The sequence below is a fragment of the Macrosteles quadrilineatus genome, unplaced genomic scaffold (assembly GCF_028750875.1).
Source record: "Macrosteles quadrilineatus isolate MER2022 unplaced genomic scaffold, UCM_ALF_1.0 Scaffold_9__3_contigs__length_116548681, whole genome shotgun sequence".
Lineage (NCBI taxonomy): Eukaryota > Metazoa > Arthropoda > Insecta > Hemiptera > Cicadellidae > Macrosteles > Macrosteles quadrilineatus.
The window spans coordinates 30,130,521-30,157,387 of NW_026542602.1; the positions used below are offsets into that span (position 1 = coordinate 30,130,521).

The 26,867-nt window shown below is 37.7% G+C and overlaps 1 protein-coding gene across 4 annotated transcripts in view; it reads left to right on the plus strand.

Moving 5' to 3' along the window:
• Positions 1-7,334: 7,334 nt before the first annotated feature.
• Positions 7,335-26,867, plus strand: part of LOC129002436 (PHD finger protein 20-like) — a 79,908-nt gene continuing 60,375 nt past the window's right edge. For 3 of the 4 annotated variants that reach the window (XM_054430232.1, XM_054430233.1, XM_054430234.1), the window contains exons 1-4: positions 7,335-7,519; positions 13,596-13,907; positions 20,466-20,878; positions 24,587-24,721. In XM_054430232.1, coding sequence (XP_054286207.1) covers positions 13,644-13,907; positions 20,466-20,878; positions 24,587-24,721 — 812 coding nt within the window. In that variant the 5' untranslated portion in view covers positions 7,335-7,519; positions 13,596-13,643. Of the gene's footprint in view, positions 7,520-13,595; positions 13,908-20,465; positions 20,879-21,772; positions 21,848-24,586; positions 24,722-26,867 lie in introns of those variants that run through there. The other variant, XM_054430235.1, reaches the window with a different exon arrangement.

Genomic DNA, 26,867 nt, shown 5'->3' on the forward strand with positions numbered 1-26,867 from the left:
TGGATTTTATTTTGTACCTTTCATATGTGTTATATTTAGCTAATAATCTTAACATATAAAAGTAAAAGCCCTCACTCAATGATTCATTACTAATCCAACTTCCAGACTAGCTAGAACGTTGAAATTTGGTGTACTGATTCTTCAGGCATTAAATAGGAAAACTAAGTAGTTTTTATCCTGATCCGACTTTTGGGTTCCACCCAAGTGGTTCTGGAGTTTCCTTGTTAACCTTATAAGTATCTATATTATTAAAAGACTTTGTTGGATTTTGTGTGCAGCAAATTGACCCATAAGTTTGAATGTTTATAGGCATATTAGGTATCCATATATTAAATATATAGATACCCAATATATTTAATAGGCAAACACGAATTTTGTGACGTATCCGTTTTGAAGCTGCTATGCATCCGATCACCACGTAGATAAATGCTTTCCATTGACCTACCTTTATATTGATTGGCATATCACTGACAAATGATCACTATAATGTTTCTCAAAACATATATATGGCCTAGAATAATAACATTTTGCATTGGGACGACAATCCATGTATATGGTGTAGATGTACAAAGTTGGGGGTTTTGCAAAGTTCTAAATTCAAGGGTGGTTTAGGGGATTAAAGCTATTTCAGAAGAAATTCGAGTATGCAAGATATTATATTTTGGTCTGTAACTTATAAGCTACAATGCTTGGATCTTAAATCTTATGGAAGATCGGTAGTGTAGAATTAAATTATCCACAACTTTTGTATTTCAAGAGTGTTTTTCTATCTCAAACATATTTCGAGTAAAACAGGTTTACATTCAAAACTGTGAAAATTTGCTTGTTCCTCCACCTAAAAACTAGTCAGTGTCCGTACGTTTAACCATAAGATTACCAATCTTTTATTTTATCCCGTAAACATTTGAAATCTTCTATTCTAAAGCTTCAATTCAGTATATGTTGTTATCATTAACCGGAACTGCTACACAATTTGTTGTAAAACGGTGATAGTTTTCGTTAAACGTTAATAGAGTCAATCTTCTTATATTTAAAAATAAATTTAACCGATTTTCATGGTTGAGGTCTCAAATTGAAGGTGTGCACAGATTTCACTCTAAGCATCGGCATATATATTGATCTACTGTATTACTCGTCCAAAAAACATATATTTGACTTTTCGAATTCTTACTTCAATTTAACCCGCATTTCACCAGTTATAATTATAATAATCCTACATATTTTGGTCTAAGAACCTTCAGTGAAATGCCGGCTCTCATTTAAGCTATTAATTAGTTATCCAAATCGGACGGACTACAAGCAATTGCAATGTGAACAACCAACATATAAATTATTTTTTTATAAGGGTTTTCTATGATTAAAAATCAATAGTTCCACTATTAATTGTTTATGCTTTTTTTCGGACCCAGGGGCATGGAAAGAAACTGGTTCGCAAGATGATGGACTTAATATCGTATTTTGTTATTTACAGTATTTCACCTATGAAAAGTTCAAACTAGATATTTTATACATATAATTTCCTTCGGCATTTAAACTGCCTACTTTGTAGCCGTAAATATCGGAATTACCCACAAAACCCTTGTATGGGAATGTTTATTGCTCCAGACTTTTGAGTTGGCAGCACTGTTTACCCCATAACAACTACTCCCTCCCCCAGAAACCTTGCAGCCAATGAGAGCAGTCGATGCCCCCACCACAAGAGCAAGAGGGCGTTCATTACCTCACCAAATTGAAAAGTAACCAACCTGACCGATTTCAATATCGGGCAGGTAGGTCCCTTCACCAGTTTGAAAGGTTACCTACTAGAAGGGATCCCTTCGTCTGCACATAAAGTTTCAAACGTGCATGCACAGACCAGTAGGAAGAACAGACCGACAGCAGGGAGTAAGAATGAGTCTGTCCAGTCTGTTGGTTCTGAAATCTCTAACTCCACTTCACCATTGAAAAAAGATAATCAGAGGGCTTTGCCCAAGGACCACCTAAACCGGGATACATTTTCGCTCTCGGTGGACGGGGATATGGAAGACGACCAATCGGATGTGACTAACTCTAACTTGATGACGATGTCAGCAGATGACAGATTGAATGTAAATATTGAACATTATGATGGAAACGTATGGAAGGAGGTTAAGAACAGAAGACACAGACATACTAATGTGTGGAGAAGAACTAATAATAACAAAGAAAATAATGAAAGCAATGTGACTTCTCACCCTAAGCCAAAAAGTGTGGAATCACCAAATGTTGTATTGGGAACTGCTAAATCTACATCATCTCTTAAAGTGGCGGAAAAATATGATTGGTTTTTCATCTCTAGACTAGGGTTGGAGGTTACTGACAAACATATTACGGAACATATAAAAAGTGTATATGAAGTAGAGACAGTATGTTATGAAATAAAACCTAAATTTCTAGGACACTACAAATCATTCAAGGTAGGTATTCCTGCTAACAAAAACTACAACTTGCTAAATGCTGAAATTTGGCCTGATGGTGTTCTGATTAGTAAATTTAGAAATAAACAAAGGATGGGAGGTTTGGCATCTTCCTTCCATAGGCAATCTGAACAATCTTCTTTTTTAGGAAGGAAACGCTCGTAGAACCCTATACAAGGTCAAGTCCCAATAACTCCTCAATTAGGTCAAATATATTTGATTGCAGCCTAGAGGCTGGTAACACAAGAGCTACACCTGACTTCAATGAAATTCTGGGGCCTAGGCCTAATACATTTAAGACTTTTAGGCTATTATCAGTTAATATTCAAGGCTTAAGCAATAAAATTCTAGAGGTTGAGCAGTTTCTTACTGAATGTGATATTAATGTTGCTTGCTTCTGTGAGCACTTTCTAAGAGAAGATGAGGTGAATTATTGCTTACCGACGGGTTATCAACTTGCTAATAGTTTTTGCCGTACTCGCCTAAGTAGTGGTGGAGTTAGCATAATAACCAAGAATGATTTGACCGTGAAGAAGATTGATTTAAATAATTTTTGTTATGAACAGGACTTTGAAGCAACAGCTGTTGAAATTAAATATTTTAATGCTATTGTGGTGTCTGTCTATCGGTCTCCAAATGGTAAGACGGATCGGTTTCTGCAGTTGCTTGAAGAAATGCTAATTTTCCTTATAAGTAGGGGTAAGATGGTTAAATTAATAATATGTGGTGACTTTAATGCAGAATTTGATGTAACTACTACCATGCCTAGTGTAACAAGTTTTAAAAACACATTGCGTCAGTTCAATGTTTATTGTGCCAATACTTTACCGACGAGGGGTTCTGCTTGTTTGGACAACTTACTTACCAATATTTCATCCACAGATTTTACTATAAAAGTTGTTAAACCTCTGCTCGGTGATCATGATGCTATTATTTTTGAAAGTCTAGCTTCAATAGAGAACATCTTGCTGGCTCCTGATATTTTGTATACCAGAAGAATAACGACTGCGAAGATGGACAACTTTTGCAATAACCTGAGCCAGGTATGCTGGAATTTCGTCTATGACCCGTGTTTATCCACTGAAGAATGCTTTGACCTCTTCTGGGACTGTTTTTTATCAAATTTTAATTTATGTTTCCCCCTGACTAAAACAAAACTACAAGGATCCACAAGAAAGAAGAAGGAACCAGGTAAATGGTATACACCCGAACTAGCTGAAATGAAAAAGTTGATAATATTTTATCATGACTTGTATAAGACCAGTGGGGACATAAATTTCCTAACCTTATCCAAGACTCTGAGGGGCAGATACCGCACCGCTCTTTGTGATGCTAAGAAGAAGAAGAATGAAGAACTTATTGACATGTCTGCCAACAAGTGTAAAACGGCATGGTTGGTGATAAATTCAGCAGCTGGGAGGTCAACGCAGAAGAACATGGCTGATGTGTCTCCAGACGACTACAGTACCTACTTCTCTGCAGTGGTTGAAGATATCTGTGAAAACATCGAAGTGTCCGAGTTGAGTGCTAATCTGATGGTGAAAAAAAGTCCTTGTCCTGATTTAAATTTTAAACTTTCCAAAGTGTCTGAAAGTGAGGTCTTAAGTGTGGCTTTGTCTTTAAAAAATTCTCAAACAAGAGATATATATGGTTTAAATAGTAATTTAATTAAGGCTGTGATTATGTTAATTTTAAGTCCACTTACCTTTTGTATTAATAGATGTCTTGAAGATGGTGTTTTTCCCTCCTTTATGAAACTCTCCAGGGTAGTTCCAGTATATAAAAAAGGGGAGAAAAATTTACCCAGTAGTTACCGCCCTATATCCTGCATCCCTACAATGGCTAAGATATTGGAAAAAATTTTCAAAAAGCAGGTATGTACCTACTTTGAATGTCTCAACTTGTTTAGCAGTAGTCAATTTGCATATAGGCTAGGTCTGTCATCAACACTGGCTGTAGATAGTATTGTAAATAAGATCTTAAATGCTTTAGAAGATAGGTGTTTTGCTCAGATCACATTATGTGATCTGAGTAAAGCTTTTGATTGTGTTCAACATAGTATCCTCTTGGACAAACTATCTCATTACGGTTTTCATGACAGTGAATTAAATATGTTTGTGTCTTACCTTAAAGATAGAAAACAGGTAGTAGAAGTAAATAGTCAGAGATCGCAGGTCACTGAGGTCAAATATGGAGTCCCACAAGGGTCGATAATGGGGCCTATTTTATTTTTAATTTTGATGAATGATTTGTCTTTCAATGTTCCTAGTAGTAGTAGTGTTTGTATTTATGCTGACGACACCACTTTGTTCAGTAGTCATTTAGATTTAGAAAAATTGCAATGTTTAAACGAACAGGCTCTATATGAAGCAACAAAATGGTTTACCTCTAATGGTTTAAAGCTGAACACCGACAAAACTGATTGTTTATTAATCTCTACTCATGATAATGTTAGCTATAACTATGTAAAATTACTGGGTATACACATTGATAGTAGGTTATCTTGGCAGCAGCATATAGACTCTATTTGTGCTCGATTATCCAGAGTGGTTTGCCTACTTAGTAATTTAAGAAATCATGTAACTGACACTTATCTAAAATTAGCCTACTTTGCATTCTTTGAAAGCATTATTAGATATGGCATTGTTATTTGGGGAAATGGAGTAGGAATTACAGTTGTTTTGAAAGTACAAAAGAAGGCGATAAGGATTGTGACTGGTAGTAGAAAACGAGACCATTGTAAGCCATTGTTTGTAAAATTAGATATATTAACTGTAATTAGTCTGTACATATATGAAGTGTCTATTTTTGTTAAAAAAAAACTACCACAAATATGTAATTAGAGATAGTGTCCATAGTTACCAAACAAGAAATAGAGGTACATTAGATTTAGATAGAGTTAGGCTGTCAAGAACTCAGAATTACCATACCTACTTGGGTCTTAAAATATTTAATAAGTTTCCTGTTGATTTCAGCTCTTTGCCTTTAAATGTTTTCTCTGACAAACTGTTAAAGTGGTGTAAAATCAATCCAATGTACAAAATAGATGATTTTTTTGATGTTAAATTCAAAAACAAGGACCTAGATTTTAAAAAGTAACCTTTATTTATATATTCTGTTTGACGAAATCTATTGTAATTTTGTAATTACTGAACGATGAATAAATTGTCTATTGTCTATTGTCTATTGTCTATAGGCCCGGGACCGATTTACTTTTTCATTTTGATGTCCCCAGAGGCTAAAAACACCATTTCAAAAGCACCATGTGTATGTATGTATATGTATATATATATATATATACAGGGTATCCATAGAAAACATATATATATATATATATATATATATATATACAGGGTGTCCATAAAAAACGTTTCAGGACTTTGGGAAATGAATCCTCATACTAAAAGGAAGAAAAAAGTTTTTGTGAAGGCATGTCCGAAAATGCATTATTTACCCAGTTATCCGCCATTTTGTTTTTTATACAAAAATATTTTTATCTGTAAAGTTTTTTGTTCGATGGTTATAAAATTTCGTAACCATGTTAACATACAAAAGACCTATAATCGAAAAAAATAATAAAGTTATTCCAATTGTAAATTTCAAAATGGCGGCCGTTTCAATTTTTTTAACTTAAATAACTCAAAAACGGCTAGTTCTATCATAGATAAAACATGGTTCTATGAAAAATGTCAAGAACACTTTTTTTTAGAATTTGTAATTCCCTATCAAACGATACCAAGATCAAAAAGATCGGACAAAAGAATAAAAGATAACTGAAATATAAAGTTTTTTGTGTAAAAATAAGGCAAAGTTAGTCGGGGGAACCCTTAATTTTGCCTTATTTTTACACAAAAAAACTTTATATTTCAGTTATCTTTTGTCCGATCTTGGTATCTTGGGTTGAGGCGACCGGGAAATCCCTGAATCGCGTGGGAGTTGTTTGAACCGGGAATTATGTGTGAATTTTGTATTTCTACCTGGAGTTTTCAATTGACGATGACCTCCATATGTCCGTTGGGGATGATTGCCGTTTTTCCGCAATCACGCGGGAGACGATTACGATGTCTTCAAGACTACGGGAGACGATTACGATGTCTACAGGACCGCGAGAGATACAATAATGATTTCTACACGGCCACGAGGGATGATCAGAATATTGCTTCGATCACGGAAGACGATGATAATGGCCACACGATCGCGGGAAAACGTTATAACTTTTCCTAATTTGCGGAAGAGGATGATGATCTCCACAAGACCGAGGGAAATGATTACAATTTTGCCACAATCGCGGGAGGCGATTACTATGTCCACACGACCGCGGGGGACGATATAATGATGTCTTCACGGCCGCGAGGGGTGGCCAGAATTTGACCGCGATCGCGCAAGACGAGGATAATGTCCTAACGACCGCGGGAAAAGATAAGAATTTTGCCCCATTTGCGGTAGACGATGAAAATCTCCTCACGACCTCGGGATATGATATGCTCATATCCCTCATATTGCCTCGATAATGGTAGACCATGTCTAAACGACCCGACCGCGGAAAATAGTAAGAATCTTGTCGCAAACGCGGGAGACGATTACGATGTCTACTCGGCTGCGAGTTTATAAGCAATTTACCGTGATCGCATGCAAATACAACCACCATTTTTTTATTTACATCGGCCCTGCTGGGAAAAAGTGTGAACGTCATGAAATCGTGACGTCGTGCGTCACGGAGCGTCCTCTGACCACCCCTCTGACTCTCTCTCTGTCCAAGGCTCTGTTCCACTATCTGACGGAGACTTCAGTTCCAGTTCAGTTCAGTTACTTCAGTTCAGTTCAGTCTACAGTCAAAGTCACAGTCAAGACAAGTCAAGTCAAGTCAGTAGCATTGACTATGAATGTCAGTAGTCAGTGTTTTTGTCATCAAGTTGAGGTTAGCTGATAGAACTAAATAATTTTCAAATTAAAGGTTTCCAATGAATTTTAAATAAAATAATTGCCATAATATGATTCTTAATTTATGTATTTGGTGCACCAGGATCATACTATATAGTTTTGTTTGGGAAAAATCTACTACTGTACCTAGTTTTTCCATACAGGTAGGCCTAACTTAAGTAGCCTACCGTACGCCTAGGCTGTGGCTGTGTGGAAGATGAGATGAAAATGTCTTAAATGTTTTTTTTTAGGCTATAAGATAGCATGGTCTTATTCTTATCAGTCATCACTGGATTTCACAGTCAATGTTCTGTTAAATGTTGCAGTCTCGCATAGACCTATGCTATGTTTATGCAGTGATTTAATCTATTTATATTAGGCCTAATGTATTTTTGAATATAAAAATGGTGTTACCGTTGGAAGAATAAATACCATACAATGTTATTAGCTGTAGGGGGTGCAGTTTCTTAACTGGGCTACGCTAATATTGATTGAAACTATCGATTCAATTAGTAAACCTTAATGCGATTTTTTCACCATCAGCAAGTTTGGTTGGTTAGGTTAGGTTATGATAGTTTAATTTTATAATAGATATATTTTAAAATATCTATTATTAATCAATATTTTCAATACGATAGTTTCAATCAATATTAGCGTAGCCCAGTTAAGAAACTGTACCCGCTGTAGGCCTAGGCCAAATAAAATACGAAGAGGATAGGCCTACGCATCAGGTAACCGGACGTGGATTAGGCGTCCGGCAGTTAGGCCTTGTCATAACCTAACGTAACCAACCAAACTTGCTGTTAATAAAAAAATCGAATGAAGGTTAAATTCTGTTCTTAAAATAAAATTATAAATGCCAAACATTATTACAAAAGATGTACCTACTGTTAAGAAGAAATGGCATTCAAAGCAAAATCTTTGACAAAAAGTTAAAGTTACCGATAGGATTCAAACCAGGGACCTCTTGCATATCAGCCGAGCACTCTATCCACTAAGTTACACCACAAACACCAATGGTTGTGCATCGTATTGTTGTGGTAATGGTGTTCCGGACCCCCATAACTTGGTGACGTCACTGCCGGATGCTTATCCACGCCTGGTTACCGGACGCGTGTCCTCTGTGAATAAAATAATGGTGCTGTTGTTTTAAACCCCAATACAGCATTAGTTCGTATGAAATGACTTAACAGTTCTAATACAGTAGACTCCCTCTTATCCGTACTCCACGGGACCGTGGCCAGTCCGGATAACGGGTGATATTCGACTTAAATTTAGGAGAACATCGTATTTAGACACGTGATCACTGGTCTCAAATCTTTCCCACGAGAACAGTCGTTTCAGTACTGCCCACTTCCTGCCGATCTAGTCCGGTTAAACCAATGTGCTGATAAAAATTGTCCGGTTAAAGAGATGTCATTTCTGCCGAGTGTAGTCCGGTTAAAAGGTGTCCGGTTAAGAGGGAGTCTACTGTAATGGCATTTATCGTGTTGCACATCTCAAATTTACATTTATGTAAGTTATTGCAGTGTTAAACTAGGTCCTGGTTTTAAAACTTCATGTCAATTTTAAGTTAACAAGATTGCCTACTATCTTAAACGAGCTGTTACGCACGGGCTTCACCCCGTTTGACTTCATAAGTATTAATACAATTATTGATTGGTTAAGTTAAGCTGAAAGAAACAAAATAGAATACAGTAATACAAACAAATGAGTACAGCTGAGATACTTTTTACATTAGATATATGGAAAGTTCTCTTTAGAAAGGATTTACGACCTTAAAGGCCAATTTATTAAACAATGGATAGTTTTGCGCAAGGTTTCTCGTCATGACGAACATTTTAAGTAAGTTATATGGTTTATGGGAGTGTGACTTATAGTTTTCTCAAAAGTTCATGGGTACTTTTGGCTTTATATATAGATAGGCCTACACAGTAGGCCTAGGCTACTTTATTTATTTTCATTCCTGCATGGGGCCCTGAATTTATATATCTATAAGTTAGGCTAGGCCCATTCCTTGACAAGATCAAATTAAATTAGTCTACTTGCGTGTAAATGCCTAACGACCATAGGCCTATCCTATATATCTTATAATGTCTTTAACTTATGCCATTTTCTCATCCTTTTCAGTAGGCCTAACTTTAAGTTAAGGTTAATTCGTAAGCTTTCTCAACATCGCTGGCATGCTAGGACTAAATTAAATTACCGGTACTTTCCTGTTAAAGAGAACATTTATTATCAATTATTTCTTTTTTTTATATCGATAATTTATTTTTTTATTTGATAGGCTATTGATATTAACAAATAGAAACTTATCAGCTGACAACTATGATAAATAAATATTGTTCAGTATCAACAAACAATAATAAAAACATATTAGGCCTATATTGATATGAAACTGTTCTTAACTAACCAAACTTGCTGTAACATTTCAAAATTCCGTTTGATAGCCTAAGTTATTCCCCATATGCCTTTTCTATTATCAAACGGAATTTTGAAACGGTAACTTGGCCTACAGCAAGTTTGGTTACCTTGTTATGTTAGGTTAGTTTAGAATAGTTTCATTTCATAATCCAATATATAACTTAGGCAATTTTTTTGCCTAATAACAAGATTAGTTAGTTCTTAATCTTAACAAGCTATAACTCAGTAACTTGGTTACTGAACGAAGTATAATTTAGACATATTTGCTATGTCTGTTTGTCTGTAGGCTAATTTAAATGTGTTTGAAGATATTAAAACAGATGGAATATGAATCGTAAAGGAAAACAAAAATATTGATAGCCTATATCGAAAAGGAATCACGATAATAATGAATGTTCCCCTTAACAGGATAGTACCAAATTACCTAGGTATAATTTAAGCATTGATTTAAGTCAATGGTAGGCCTATTAATGGCTCTAAATGTCGAATTACCTAAGTTAGAGGACTCAAACTGTAAAATACATTCATGTAACTGACCTAATTACCCCAAAATGTTATTGATTGATTATTATTCTTAAAGGTATATTTTAAAAGTAAGCCATATAGGGCCTATATTGTGACCTTATTTGGGTGACGTGGGACTTGTGCTTTTGCTTTGGACTGTAGCTCTCTACTAAAATCAATATCCTGTAACCTAGCACACTCGCGAAACATTCATGGGCCTTTTAACTCAATTGTTACAAACAACTTCACACTAAAAACTATTGGTATTTTCAACCGTGTATACATCTATGACTAACTTGGAATACTGCATCGGTGACCGACAAAGTCGGAATAGATTGCGTCACATTGTAAGGAAGTTTTCCCTTTTTAAAGGAGAAAAGTCCCTTTAACACTCCTACAAAGTATTTCTAGCTTTTTCCTAGAGGGTTTTTTTTCCTGGGTTAGTGACAACTCAGTGACTGCTACAAACTGATCTCATTTATTGTGCACTATTTACAATATTTACAACAAAACATAACGGCCTTGTAGCCAAGGCGACTATTAGTTTAGCGTCCAGTATTCCACCGTACTGTCCCTGGTGATCCTCTGGAATGCCGTCCCAACGGCGTACCTCACAGAGAGCAACCTGTCGTTGCTGTCACCTCTTATCGGCTGTCTGGCTCCAACTGCCCAGCCTTCTAATAGCGACGTCGACTCGTCACGAAATCCCACGCTGTCTCCTGCTGACACCTCTCGTCGGCTGTCTGGCTCCAACTGCCCAGCCTTCAAATAGTGGTGTAGACCGTCGCAATGTGCAGCGCTGTCTCCTGCTGACACCTCTCGTCGGCTGTCTGGCTCCAACTGCCCAACCTTCAAATAGTGGTGTAGTCTCGTCGCATACAGCGCTGTCTCCTGCTGACCGCTCTCGTCGGCTGTCTGGCTCCAACTGCCCAGCCTAAAACAGAATCTCCTATTATAACCCGTCCACTATTGCACGGAGTGAAAGGAGAAGATTCAAGGATGGCTGGGGGCTCAACACGCCCGTCCAACCAGTGCGGGCTCAACACGCCCGTGCACTAAGGTACTGAGGCTCAACACGCCCATCTCGTACCGGGGAGAGGAAAAGTACTGGGGGCTCAGCACGCCCGTCCTGTACCGGAGAAAGGAAAAAGTACTGGGGGCTCAACACGCCCGTCCTGTACCAGAGGGAAAGGTAAAGAAGGATCGCTGGGGGCTCAACACGCCCGTCCAGCCAGTGCGGGCTCACCACGCCCATGCACTAGGGGAAAGGGAGTAGTACTGGGGGCTCAACACGCCCATCCCGTACCGGAGAGAGGGAAAAGTACTGGGGGCTCAACACGCCCGTCCTGTACCGGAGGGAAAGGTAAAGAAGGAGCGCTGGGGGCTCAACACGCCCGTCCAGCCAGTGCGGGCTCACCACGCCCATGCACTAGGGGAAAGGGAGTAGTACTGGGGGCTCAACACGCCCATCCCATACCGGAGAGAGGGAAAAAGTACTGGGGGCTCAGCACGCCCGTCCCGTACCGGAGAAAGGAAAAAGTACTGGGGGCTCAACACGCCCGTCCTGTACCGGAGGGAAAGGTAAAGAAGGAGCGCTGGGGGCTCAACACGCCCGTCCAGCCAGTGTGGGCTCAACACGCCCATGCACCAGGGGAAAGGGAATAGTACTGGGGGCTCAACACGCCCATCCCGTACCGGAGAGAGGGAAAAGTACTGGGGGCTCAGCACGCCCGTCCTGTACCGGAGAAAGGAAAAAGTACTGGGGGCTCAACACACCCGTCCTGTACCGGAAAAGGAAAAAGTACTGGGGGCTCAACACGCCCATCCGGTGGGGTCGGGCCCGAAGGCCCAACTGACTCTGCTGCCCAAGTGCCCTCCCTTATATACACGGATTTTACCCCCAAAGGGTGGGGGAAAAGTACTCAGTACCGGGCCCTGGTACTGAGCTCCTTCCCCAGCACATTGTCCTGAGAGAATTTACCTGAGTGAAAAGTACTGGGGAAAAAGTGCTGAGGGAAAAGTGCTGAGAGAAAAGTGTTGAGGGAAAAGTACTGAGGGAAAAGTGCTGAGGGAAAACGGCTCAATTCTATGTGTATCTATATCACTTTATTACAACATATAATAATAGGCTACTATTTTTCACATAAAAACTAACTAAGATGGCGGAGGGTTACCAAAAAGTGGTGTGTCGTCCAGCTCACTTAGTGAGTATAGAGGCTTGCCCACCAGATAGTCTCGCTCAGGGTGTCTTTGAAGGCCCTAATGTCCAGCTCGCGCACTTCAACTGGGAGCGTGTTATAGAGCTTACTAGTGTAGTACAGTTCGGCCAAAGTTTCTGTACGCGCGACCAGATCTGGTTGGGTCTAGGCGAGGCGTTTGGCGGGGGTACTTTTGTAAAAACATTTGTGTCTTGCTACTCACTCACCCCTACCCCCAGCACTGCCAATAGCCGGTACCCGTATGTTTTAGTTCGGCTAGTAGTGACCCGTCCACGCGCACAGAAGTTTTGGTCGAACTGTAAGGGTAGCCATTTTGAGTCTAGGCTAGTCGGCATCTAGGTAGGTCAAGGTGATGGCCTTGATAGGAATGCAGGTACTCACGTCGAGCAAGTTTTGCTGAATTTTCTCTTATTACTATGCTATTTCATACATACTGGCTGTAGTTACTTACAGTAGGCCTGCTCTACTTTTGATAACCATATCATATAGGCCTAGGTGACTTAGGGCCTATGCAACTTACTTAGGGTAACCTAACTAAAAGAGAGAAAAACAAGCCAATCCAACACCATGATAGAATAACAAGATTCAAAGATTTTATTATTTTATATTATTAACAATAATCAGTACCTAATAACTTAGGTATTAAAATACAGTAAACCCTCATAAACTTGACACCTGGCAACAGTCTGTGTACCGTAATTCGACAGTCATTGCTGACAGGGCGCACACAATAAAAGCAATTTTTACAGAACTTTTAATTTTTATTTTTGAATATTGTTTAGGCCTACTTACTCAAAATGTAAAAATACTCTTCATTAAGTAGGTAGGTAATAGATGTGTAAAAAATAATCTGTAACCTAAGTTGAACGTGCTTTGTTTGTTTGCAGAGCGGTGGAGGCTTTTAATAAAATGTATTAAGCTTAAATGTTGAAAACCTGTCCTGGAACATTTGTGCCGTTATTCTGTTTTAGTATGGTTGCTAAGCTACACAAAGCTAGTGGCGCTAATATTATAGGTAGGCCTACCGTTTATGAAAACATCTTTAGAAGTTATTATGGAAGATAATTTATTGTATTGCTATGTTTTGTTTCAGATTGATTAATACGTTAACTGTGGAAAGAAGGATATTAACTTTGTAAACATGAGTCATAAAAAACCACCAGTTTTACGCCCTCATGAAGAAGAAGAAATTTTAAATTTTATCTTAGAAAAAGCTAAACAAGGCGATCAGGTTAAACGTGAAGAGGTTCTTGACCTAGTAATAAAGTTTCTCAAATCAGACAATCGTAAAAACCCTTTTAGGAATGGAGTTCCGGGTGATAAATGGTTTTCACTTTTTAGAAGAAGACACAACAGTCATTTTTCAAAGCTGGAAAAAGAACATCTTATCATTTTGGAGCGAATTGTAAGTTGTTTGATAAGAAATAAAAACATGTTTAAAAAGTTTTAGGCCTATAATTGTCTTGAAATTATTTAATACTAGTGTATCTTTTGCTTGAATTTGAGCAATTGAAAAATAATACAGGAGTTACTTCAAAACGAATAACAGTCAAATAATTTCTGATAAGTTTAAAAGAGTTAACTCTATAACTGATGGAAACACTCACGATGTACATAACTGTTTGATATAATCAAAATTTCTTGTAAATATTTTATCATTTTTCAAAAGATCTTTTTTTTAGTGTTTTCTTTTCTACAAAATGTTTCACAACTTACTTATAGGTACTTATTCATAAGGTTGTCCATGTTTATCTTTGTTATTGATAATATAGCCTGCATGGTACCACCATTGTCGGCAGTGTGTTTACAAATTTCAGACATAAGCGATAAAATTTGCTCACATTGCTTAAGAACTACCTGATTCATAACTTGTCAGTCACAATTTTATTTGCTTCAATTGACATTCTTTTGGTTAGTTGCTGTGAGTAATGTCAATTTGCCTATATTTATCTTAGAAAATGTAGGGTTATAAGGTTAAGGTTTTGTTCAGGTGGTTTTTTCCCATTAACTGTGAATAATAATTTAATCCTTTAATGAAAGTGTTAGTAAAGGCTTCTTGGGTGTAGTCATATATTAAAAAATATCGGTTTTTCTTTTCCGAGTCCGTCCGCCTCTTCTACCCGACTGAGTTTCATGATTTTGGTCTTAAATTAAAGGTATGCACCCGTAGATTTGCCATCAAGCATCGGCATTCATTTATCTGACGTATTACTCGAGTTATGCACAAACGTAATTTGCTCCCTGTACATTTCTTATGGGAGATAAATTTGGTTTTTCTTTTCCGAGTCCGTTCGGCTCTTCTACCCGACCGATTTTCATAATTTTGGTCTTAAATTAAAGGTATGCACGCCTAGATTTGCCATCAAGCATCAGCATTCATTTATCTACAGTATTACTTGACATGGTGTCTACTCTCCGGGAAATTCGGGAAAACCGGGAAAACTCCGGGAATTTTATCTTACCTTGAAATGTCCTGGAAAACTCCAGGAATCCACCCAAACCTCCGGGAATCCGGAGCCCGGTCATCGGAATCGTCGGCTAACCAAACACTACCGCTTTTGTTGCCGAAATCGCGGGAGACGATTATCGGTGTCGCCGAAACGGCAGGATATCCTCATGGGTATTGCCGCGATCGCAGAAGACGATTATCGATGTCACCGAAACCGCAGGATATGCTCACGGGTATTGCCGCGATCGCGGAAGACGATTATCGGTGTCGCCGAAACCGCAGGATATGCTCATGGGTATTGCCGCGATCGCGGGAGACGATTATCGGTGTTGCCGAAACCGCGAGATATGGTCACGGGTATTGCCACGATCGCGGGAGACGATTATCGGTGTTGCCGAAACCGCAGAATATACTCACGGGTATTTCCGCGATCGCGGTAGACGATTATCGGTGTTGCCTAAACCGCAGGATATACTCACGGGTATTGCCGCGATCGCGGGAGACGATTATCGGTGTCGCCGAAACCGCAGGATATGCTCATGGGTATTGCCGCGATCGCGGGAGACGATTATCGGTGTTGCCGAAACCGCGAGATATGGTCACGGGTATTGCCACGATCACGGGAGACGATTATCGGTGTCGCCGAAACCGCAGGATATGCTCAAGGGTATTGCCGCGATCGCGGGAGACGATTATCGGTGTTGCTGAAACTGCAGGATATGCTCAAGGGTATTGCCGCGATCGCGGGAGACGATTATCGGTGTTGCTGAAACTGCAGGATATGCTCACGGGTATTGCCGCGATCGCGGGAGACGATTATCGGTGTTGCTGAAACTGCAGGATATGCTCACGGGTATTGCCGCGATCGCGGGAGACGATTATCGGTGTCGCTGAAATCATAAAATATCAATAAAATATAAATACCGATCGCTGTTTTGCCGCGATCGGTTGGCTGTGTTGACGAGACTGCAAGATATGCTCACTGGTATTCCCACGATCGCAGGAGATGATAGCTGGTGTCGCCTTACCTACTAGTTATACCGTTTTATTATGTTGTATAAAATATTTTTCTTTGGAAAAGTTTTGTTTTAAATTATATAATCATTAATAGTAATAATAAATTATTATTAGCGGGTTGCGATTAGTTGAACGGGGTCCGATAGTAGCTCTTAAAATTCAGGAATTAGTCTTGAATTCTCCTGGAAAACTCCTTGAATTTTTCAAACCAGGTTTAGTAGACACCATCATGGTGTCTACTCTCCGGGAAATTCGGGAAAACCGGGAAAACTCCGGGAATTTTATCTTACCTTGAAATGTCCTGGAAAACTCCAGGAATCCACCCAAACCTCCGGGAATCCGGAGCCCGGTCATCGGAATCGTCGGCTAACCAAACACTACCGCTTTTGTTGCCGAAATCGCGGGAGACGATTATCGGTGTCGCCGAAACGGCAGGATATCCTCATGGGTATTGCCGCGATCGCAGAAGACGATTATCGATGTCACCGAAACCGCAGGATATGCTCACGGGTATTGCCGCGATCGCGGAAGACGATTATCGGTGTCGCCGAAACCGCAGGATATGCTCATGGGTATTGCCGCGATCGCGGGAGACGATTATCGGTGTTGCCGAAACCGCGAGATATGGTCACGGGTATTGCCACGATCGCGGGAGACGATTATCGGTGTTGCCGAAACCGCAGAATATACTCACGGGTATTTCCGCGATCGCGGTAGACGATTATCGGTGTTGCCTAAACCGCAGGATATACTCACGGGTATTGCCGCGATCGCGGGAGACGATTATCGGTGTCGCCGAAACCGCAGGATATGCTCATGGGTATTGCCGCGATCGCGGGAGACGATTATCGGTGTTGCCGAAACCGCGAGATATGGTCACGGGTATTGCCACGATCATTGGAGACGATTATCGGTGTCGCCGAAACCGCAGGATATGCTCAAGGGTATTGCCGCGATCGCGGGAGACGATTATCGGTGTTGCTGAAACTGCAGGATATGCTCAAGGGTATTGCCGCGATCGCGGGAGACGATTATCGGTGTTGCTGAAACTGCAGGATATGCTCACGGGTATTGCCGCGATCGCGGGAGACGATTATCGGTGTTGCTGAAACTGCAGGATATGCTCACGGGTATTGCCGCGATCGCGGGAGACGATTATCGGTGTCGCTGAAATCATAAAATATCAATAAAATATAAATACCGATCGCTGTTTTGCCGCGATCGGTTGGCTGTGTTGACGAGACTGCAAGATATGCTCACTGGTATTCCCACGATCGCAGGAGATGATAGCTGGTGTCGCCTTACCTACTAGTTATACCGTTTTATTATGTTGTATAAAATATTTTTCTTTGGAAAAGTTTTGTTTTAAATTATATAATCATTAATAGTAATAATAAATTATTATTAGCGGGTTGCGATTAGTTGAACGGGGTCCGATAGTAGCTCTTAAAATTCAGGAATTAGTCTTGAATTCTCCTGGAAAACTCCTTGAATTTTTCAAACCAGGTTTAGTAGACACCATGCTTGACCAAAAAACATAAATTAGATTTTTTTTAAATTGTTACTTCAATTGAAGATTCCTCAGTTAGGCTATAATTACGTAATCCTATATGTTTTGGTGTAAGAACCTTCAGTGAAATACCAGCTTTCATTTGAGCCCTTGATTATTAAGATCGGACGTACCTAGTGATGTAAAATACCTGGGTATTTAAAACTCAGGGTAAATACCCATGGAAACATAGCATCACAGGGAAAATATGCTCATAAATATTGTTAGAAAGATATTTGCCTGTAGATGAGCAGAATACCTTTATAAACATTAAAGCTTTGGCTGTTTTTTAAAACAGCCTCAAAAGTAAGCACAAAAAATGAATTTAAAATAAAAAAAATAACATGGGCCTTATGGGTTAAACCATGCTGGTGACGAAATAACAAAGATATATAAACAGAATGTCCCAGCTGCAGCAAACCTGCCGACTAAACGAATTTCCTTATGCCTGGTTTGATTTTCAATTAATCTATTAATTTACATTTATTTTTAACAAGTACCTAGGTTAGCTGCTACAAGAAAAATAATAAAGTGTGTTTTTTATTAAAATATCATTAGCTTAGTATGAAATAAATAAATCCTTCAAGTTTGATCAACATATATAGGCCTATCCATAAACAGGCCAACTACAACATTAATTTTCTCCCTAACCAATCACCATACTAAAACACTTTGATATACTTGATTATTTGTTTATCTAAGCTCTTTAAAAAGGTCTGGAGAAAATTTGATAAATTTTATGTTTTAAGGGTAAAAAATTAGAAAACCCCCTTTTTACCCCATAAAATGCCGTTAAACCCTGTTCCCATGGTCCGATCATGTTGGTTCGCTAACTCATTCAAGTGTATCCCACCTTACACCTTCAAACCAAATTTTATCAAAATCAGGCAAAAATTACTCAAGTTATCCTCTGGATGGACACACATATATATACATATATAAAATTTTGAACCAATGGTGTTTTTGGCCTCTGGGGACATCAAAATGAAAAAGTAAATCGGTCCTGGGCCTAGGTTTTTTTGCCATGAGACCTACGGTAATAGCTACTTCCCTATAGGGAAATTTGCTAAAATCCAATTTAATTGAAGACTGCTACACAATCATCAAATGTTTTATTTACTGCGTAGGGTGAAAATAGAGAAGTCTGTACATTACATATTTTTGGTTGCGTTTTCGACCACTGGACGACCTCTAGTTGAACATAAATGGGGTACACTTCCATATCTGTTTGCACAAACAACCGAATTGAGTAATATCGATCGATATATCAAATTAAACAATCAAATAATCAATATTACTCATTCGGTTGTTTGTGCCAACAGATATGGAAGTGTACCCCATAAATGTCCCTGACCTACTAGCTTTATTGAGCCTCGTGAGGGCTTTCCTCTGCAATGATCGAAAAAGTTAAGTCCATGTTTCCTACTAAAAATGTTAGCACTTTGGCTAACATACTCCTTCAGGCCGGCCACACACAGAACCAGGCGGGTCGGGGCGCGACAGGGCAAGACGAGACGCCTGACTTAAGCCCTGTCTTGTTGCTGTGACACAGAATGAGGCAGGGCACGTCAAGTAAAAAGTTTAGCCCCCATAAACCTGAAAATTAATATAGGATTTTTTATTTCTGAGCCTTGAGCCGATTTAGCATACTTTTAAATTGGACTTTATACTTGGGAGCAGAATAGAAAACAAAATTTAAACAGCCATACCTCCAGAAGAGTGTTTTTTTAAACCCTTAAGATATGAACGTTGGCCCTCTATTTCCTCAGTTATCAATACCAAGATAAATTATTATTTATTCAACCACTCTAGTAATATCACTACTTCACTACGACTTGTATAGTCGTATCAAAGAGTGTGTATAAATTGTTACTGTACAGTCTTATACGTAAATTTTATCAGTTGTAAAATAATCCTTATCAAAATTTGCCCGAAAGGGAATAAATCACATGACCACGCATGCGCAGAAAGTTCTGCCCGGCATCGACTTGCCTCGGGGCATAATTTTGGAGAGCTTCACATTTTGCCCTGCGGGCGCCCAGGGGCGTCTTTTTGACGTGCCCTGCCTCGCCCGGTCCTGTGTGTGGCGCTCCATAAGAGCCTGTGCAATTCCCGTCACACAAGACGCCCCGGGGCAAAATGCCCTGTCGCGCCCCGCCCCGCCCGGTTCTGTGTGTGGCCGGCCTCATTGTTTGTAGGAATATTTTATCTTGTAGGCCTAGCTGTTTTCTTAATTACATACAGGATAGTAGATTCATAATAGGTAATTATCTATATTTTCATCTATTTGGTGGCATTCTATTACTTTTCTATGATTCCATAGTTTGCAAATCGGTTCTTTCAATGATTGCTTTAAAAATACAGTCTTGGGCTATGTCAATAGATTTTTCTTATTTGATGATGTATATCAAATTGCAAAGCCTTTATCAGGCTATATCGCTTTTTTCCATTGTAATAATATGTACGCAACCCAAATTCAAATGGTAGGACTAAATATTTAATTTCAACCAAATCAGTAAATGTTTTTGTTCATGCACCTTGCATTGCAAAACAAATAACAACAGCAATTAAACTATCCAGCCGATCATAATGTAAACAAAATCTGCTCTTCGTAAGGATAACATGGGAACTTTAAAAGTCAGTGGGGCAAAGCTCAAGGGACTTTTTCATAAATTTAAGATCAGTTTGCACATCTACGCAACATGCTCTTTCCAATGAGACGTGAATGGTCAAAATCGGTTTTAAGACATGATGGATGAATTCAACTGACAAATTTTGTGTTGGTGTATTAATCAATGGGGGATCTAGCTTTTTGCAGTTTTCTCTATATATAGTTGCATGTTTATATTGTAATCAAAATGAGATCATTTACATTAATGTGATTGAGGTTTTCCTCATGCTCAACAATTACACTTAAAACTCCAACTTAACATCCAAACCAACTTTAGGGTTTCACCGAGAAAGTGCTGAATACAGTGGTCTACAAACCGATTTCTGGGGTGAAGAGACCAATAATTGTGGATTCATCTTGGTCAATGACTCCAAAGAGGAAAAGAAAGCCCAAGGAGTTCAAGGAATATGTGAGTAGTACTCCGAACGAGGGACGTCTAAGCAAAAGTTATTATACACCATCCTCGAGCCATAGTACTCCAGGGATGACAAATATCACTCCAGGGACGTCCAATAGCATGCAAGCTATCAGCGTCAACAGGGTGGATATTACTGAGTCACCTGGGAGCGATGACAGTAGCAATGTCAACACTGACGATGTAGAGAGAGGGAGTCAAGTAAATTTGGGAGATTGTAAAGACTTTGAGCAAGGCGACAAACTCGAAGTGATGGATTTTAATGATGACAAGTGGTAAGTTATATAACTGTTAAGTTTTGTGTACTAAGGGAGACAATCCATACATACCAGCAATAGGATATTTTTCAAATAGAAAGTAATTGAATGAGCCAGTCACAGATTGTGCTACTCTTAAAATTCCATTTTCTCTCTTTGTCAACAATATTTTGATACAAGTACTTTTAATACAACTAGTTGCCCTTTCAGTTTGGCTTTGTTAAAAATTCTTTGCATGAAATGTATTTACTTGATCAATAATATTAAATAGTATTCATTTTATTTTAGAACAAAACTTTAATGAGGTGAACTCGTAAAACAAAAACATAGCAACAAGAAAACAACTACATATTGTCATCATATGGTTATATTAAAACAGTAACACATGACATTGCATAAGGCCGAAATCAGTAGTACAAAAGTGACAGCAGCTCACTCTGTCAGTGGCTTAAATTAACTATGTTAATTTTCGTTCTAAAACCGGCAAAAAAATGTTATGGTAATAGGAAGTATCATTCATTCTGATTAATACTACTTATTTCTTTTTATTTAACCAACTTTAACACCAAAGTCTACTTGCAATATCCTAAGTCAATTGTTTTATATAATTTTCAAAAGGAAGTAAATTTAATTAGTTTTTCATTTCCTCTGAGTTTTCTGTTGGCTTACTTTTTATTACGCTTTTATCAATAAAACCTAATGATTGTGTGTAAACCATAAGAACTGTATTCAAGTAAAATATATTCATTAATTTAAACATAAACTTTATGTCAAAGGGTTACAATATAGGCTATGGACTGTTATTTCCCCAGTGACTTCCTTGAATAGTAAATTAGAAACAATCAGCTGGAATTTTGTTTTAAGAATGCTTGATGTTTTTGGTCACCTGCTAAATTTTAGACAACAATATTATTTGTGCAAGCAAATTATATGGTGTAAAATCGAATGTTGTGTCAAATGTGTAAATTCCTCAAAAAATAAATCAAGGTAATACTATTTTTGATTTGTTATGTACCTATGCTAAACTATACTTTGACTGTACATATTATTTATTCTAATATACTTAATTTTTAAATTAACTGTCTAGTCTCCTCTTTGTGTTGTTTTGTTGTTGATGATTTTCTATTGTTTAGTTTTTAGGTTATGGCCCTCAAACATGATTTGGGTTTTAAGCTTTCTTGACAATTAATTTTTGATAATTTAGCCAATAACTGCCAAGCTTGGGTTGTAAAAAGTATTTGAGGGATAAAGAAACCAGCAAAGCAGATTTAAGTTATATACAAAATTTCATTATAGGCCTACACTCTAACAATGTTTATAAAATTTTTAAACTAAAAATTTGCTTTAAAAGTTTTATTACATAAGCTTTATCCAAAGTGTACCCAAATTTTGTGTCTAACCCCAAAACCACAGTTTTTGGTCTAAATACTTATGCAATAGCCTAATTATCAGATCAATGAAAAACAATCAAGTTCTATAATATTTAACTTCTAGATTACTTAATTTTAATCAATCCTGCATGCAGCAAAGGAGTATGCATATAGGCTGCAAAGATATGCCAAAAAGTTTTGGGTACAAATCCCATGTCCTAAAGTTTTTGGCTGTAGTTTTTACGATTTCAACAAGCTTATTTTTTAAAGTAAAGCCATTTGGCTGGTTAGAATTTTTTAGGAGTAGAGTTCAGTTAGCTTCTAGGTACCTGAGAAAATTAGGGCCCAGGGGCTAAATAGCCTAGATAGATAGGTAAGTTAACCTAAACAATAAAATAACATAAAACAGCTTAGACCTATTTGAGTTCGCAGTTATACTAATTTTAAGTTATCTCTTTAAAAAAAATTGGATTATAACCAAAACCAACATTATCGTATGGTGTGTCCAGTGTGCACACAGATTCAGATTCAGGTTCAGATTTTCAGCAGCAGGAATGGCACTTGCCTTTAAATCAAAGTGGCCATAGTGGCTGCCAGATGCCGAGCCCATGCGCAGGCACCTGCTTACCTGAATGAATTCTTCATTCTGGGTTCAGATTCCAATTCAGACAGTGCTCGTACGTATACTATTTAATTAAATAAAGTTGGGGTAATTTCCTGTTAAATGGAACATTCATTATTATCAATGATTTCTTTTCGATATTTTATTTTTCGATCCGATGTATATCAATGTTAAAGAATTGAAACACATCAGCTGAAAACTATGATAAATAAATTGTTCAGTATCAACAAACAATAAAAAGAATATTATATTTAAAATGAAACTGTTCTAAACTAACCTAACATAACTAACCAAACTTGCTGTAACTTAACATTTCAAAATTCCGTTTGATTCCCCACATGCCTGATTGATGAATTTTGAAATGGTACCTACAGAAAGTTTGGTTAGTTATGTTAGGTTAGTTTAGCACAGTTTTATTTCTTACTATATATACGGTATATATATATATATCTTTTATTTTTGTCTAATAAAATTAGTTCTCAATTTCTAATTTAAATGCGTTTGAAGGTAATAAATTAGAAGGAATACGGATTGCAAAGGAAAACAAAAATCTTATAGCCTGCTATTAACATGGGAGATGAAAATATATTAAACATTTAATTGAAGAAGGTGCTGATGTAAACTGATGTTACCGTACCTTGACAATATGGGCCATTGTGTCTATCATTGCACTATAAACACTACAAAATAGCTGAAAAATATAGATATATTTGAAAAGAAATCATCGATAATAATGAATGTCCCCTTTAACAGGAAAGTACCAAAGTTGGTTTTTATTGTAAAATATTTAATTATTCATCCTTACCTTAGGATTACCACTAAACGTTCATCAGCAAAGATCCTTTGTTTTTGTAGGTTACACCGGTTTCTTACAATACTTTGTTCAACTACAGTGAAACCTCTTTAATCCGAACTGATTGGGGCTGGGGGTAGTTCTACTGTATTCCCAAAATGTAGTAATCGGTTTCAGGCTCCATTCAATAATATACAAATAACAATGCTCAATAAATTCTAGCTATGGGAAAAGAGATATATAATCATGAACACTGTTTTCACGGATATGCGCTGGGCCTTAGTGCGACTCATTTACCTCTTGCTAACCAGCCTTAATTTACGCGGCTGATACCGGCGGCGTATTTCTTGCCTGCACTGTGGCCACCAACAACATATCTGACACAGGTTAAACTCGCACCGAAAATCTGTATCTGAATCGGCGTGCACTCTTGACGTACCGTTAGCCTAAACCTTTTTCTAAGTCCATTGATTGCTTACATTTCACCGATTAAAAAAGGCTACCACGTCACTGCAATGTTATGGAAAATATATTTTTTTATACATTTCTAGGTTAGTAATCAAAAATGTAAATATACCATTTTTTTAAAGAAGAAATTCTGTGCTATAAAAAGAACATAAAAAGTAAAAATTGGAAAAAATTTAAAAAAATTTCGACTTTGACTCCCCTTAAGTTGAGTTGTTACAAATCTGATATATTTTTTAAATGTGATAATTTTTAGTTAATTATATAGTATCATAAAATTGCATGACAATTTGTTCTTGAAACTTATCTGCTCTTATATTACAAACTTTCTAGTAATTTTATTTCACATGGTTTCTCTTGGCCTCCTTTCCTCTCACCATGAACCTAATTTTCTCTTCTCACATTCTTCTCATAGGCTATATCAAAAAAATGTAATAAACCCTCAGAAATGCAGAGTTAACCCATTCATTTTATAGGTACCCAGTAAGAGTTGTGGAAATAGACAACGAGGAAGGAGAAATTCTTGTACACTTTGAGAAGTGGTCTAACCGATACGACGAGTGGGTTCGAATGGACAGCAATAGAATACGGCGTCCTCAAGTACCCTCTGGGTACGTATAATTATTGACTAAACATTCTCTCTTATAAGGTAATCAATACCTTAGATCAGCTGATGACAATTGGAAAGTATGAGTGCGATAGAAGTCTGGTGCACAATGCCCTTATGTTAACTTTAGTTCTTGTTACTTCACCAACTTAAAATCTATATAATCCAAAATTAACCATCTAGCCTAGGCCCGCCCCTACCAGATAAGATTAAATCTATCTAGTCTATTTTTGAACCATTGCTTTCTACTATTCCACAGAGTAGAGCATTAGTTGTAAAATTTACCCTTAACTAACACGTTTGCTGCTGTTGCGTAATGGCCGAACGCATCTGGGAGCGGAAACACTCGGGCTGTGTGGATGAGTGTCAGAAAATTTGTAAATTCGGTATCATCTTACAGAAGAGCCATGGCATAATAAACTGAATAATCGTGCATCATTTAACAGAGACTAGATGTGATGGTTTTTGGTGGACCTTTTTTGGTTCACATTTTCACATCAATCTTTTAAGACAAGTCCATGAATTTGGTTAGGAATTACCTACAGCAGTCATCACTGGCTTACTTGTGTTACTTAGATAGTCAATTATCAATTATCAATTATTTAAGATCGGGACGCCACTATGTGCGTATTTTAACCCAAATATGAGTGAAGGATGAGTGTAGGATGAGTGGCGCGATCTTGTAGTCTTGTTAGTGACGAAGGCCGACAGACACAGCTGTTAATTAATAGCCCACAGCTAATGGCAACTAAAGGACCTACAGTTTATAGTGGAATCCGAACCACATTTTTTTCCTGGTAGTAACAATACTTCCACTGTTCCACTGTCTTTGGATCCCCTTACAGATTAGAACCTATGTTTATGATAATAGTTAGTTAGGTATTTTTTTAAAGTTGAACTTAAGGAAAGTTGATTTTACATTGTTGAAATTTTGTCACTATAAAATGTTAACTAAAACCAATTGTAAGCATAAATTATGGGTTTCAAGCTCAACTAAGTAAATATTTTTGAGACAAGGAAATGTAAATTGCCAAATACTGTGACTCACCCAAATACCGTAATTCCCCACTTTAAACGTTTAACATAAGCAGACGACTAAAGATACGACACATAGAGAAAAATAGTTTGTTCTGTGTGTCTTTAAGTTTGTTACTCTATGGTTCGGTCAGCGCCAAGCAGTCTGTGACAGTTACGTCTGTGATCGTTACTAGTTTGAATGTTGCCATTTGTTTACGTCTGTTGAGCTTCAAGAAAGTGATTCAGGTAAGCAAAATAGGATTTTATTTATTACATATGAAAGCTGTATGAATAATTTTGGTGTATTTTCGTTGAGTTATGTTCGTATTTATTCTTATGCATTTATTTAGTTTGTTTTTCAATTTTGTAAAGGGAAAATTAGGATCACGGTATTTAGCAAAAATATACTGCATCAATCCAAACTCCGTGAATTCGTCACGTTTAGCTTTTAACACAAAAGTTTCAATAGAGTTAAAAGTAGTTAAATTTACAAAAACAGTGTTGGAATGAAATCTAAAGTTATTAATCATCTTGATGTGTTGGCTAAAGTCCGTACGTATGTTTTCTATAACAATTTTGGTATAAAACTGTCCAAGATAATAAGGCTACCGAACTACATGTTGAAGACTGCTTACTAATATAATGTTTTAATCACAGCCCTATATTTTATTTCAGGTACTTTCCCGCTTTGTACGTGTTATGAATTTAAGATAAATGGACATTAATAGTTTGTGTATATAAATTAACGTTAGGCCCCATTTTAAGGGAATGTTGCTAGAAGTCAAATATTTGCAGCAGTATTTGCAATGTTTGCGCTACAATATTTGTAGTGTCTGTAAGTCAAAATCCCATTGAGTCAAATAATACAGTCAGTGCTGAAAACAGCCAATCACTTTAACAGAGACTAAGCTGTTAAAGCGATTGACACATTGGAATTTTGACCATATGCAACAGCAGTTTTAATATGACAAAATATGATAAAATACAAGTTAAATTTCATTGAGTCAACAGTGCCAGAAGGTCAAAAGTAACGTCGATTCAGTGCAAAGTAGACCTCCTGCAACGCTCGCTACCAACAAAACTTGCTTCTAATTACTTTGTGTTTTGTCATAATTAGAATAGAGCTAAAATTA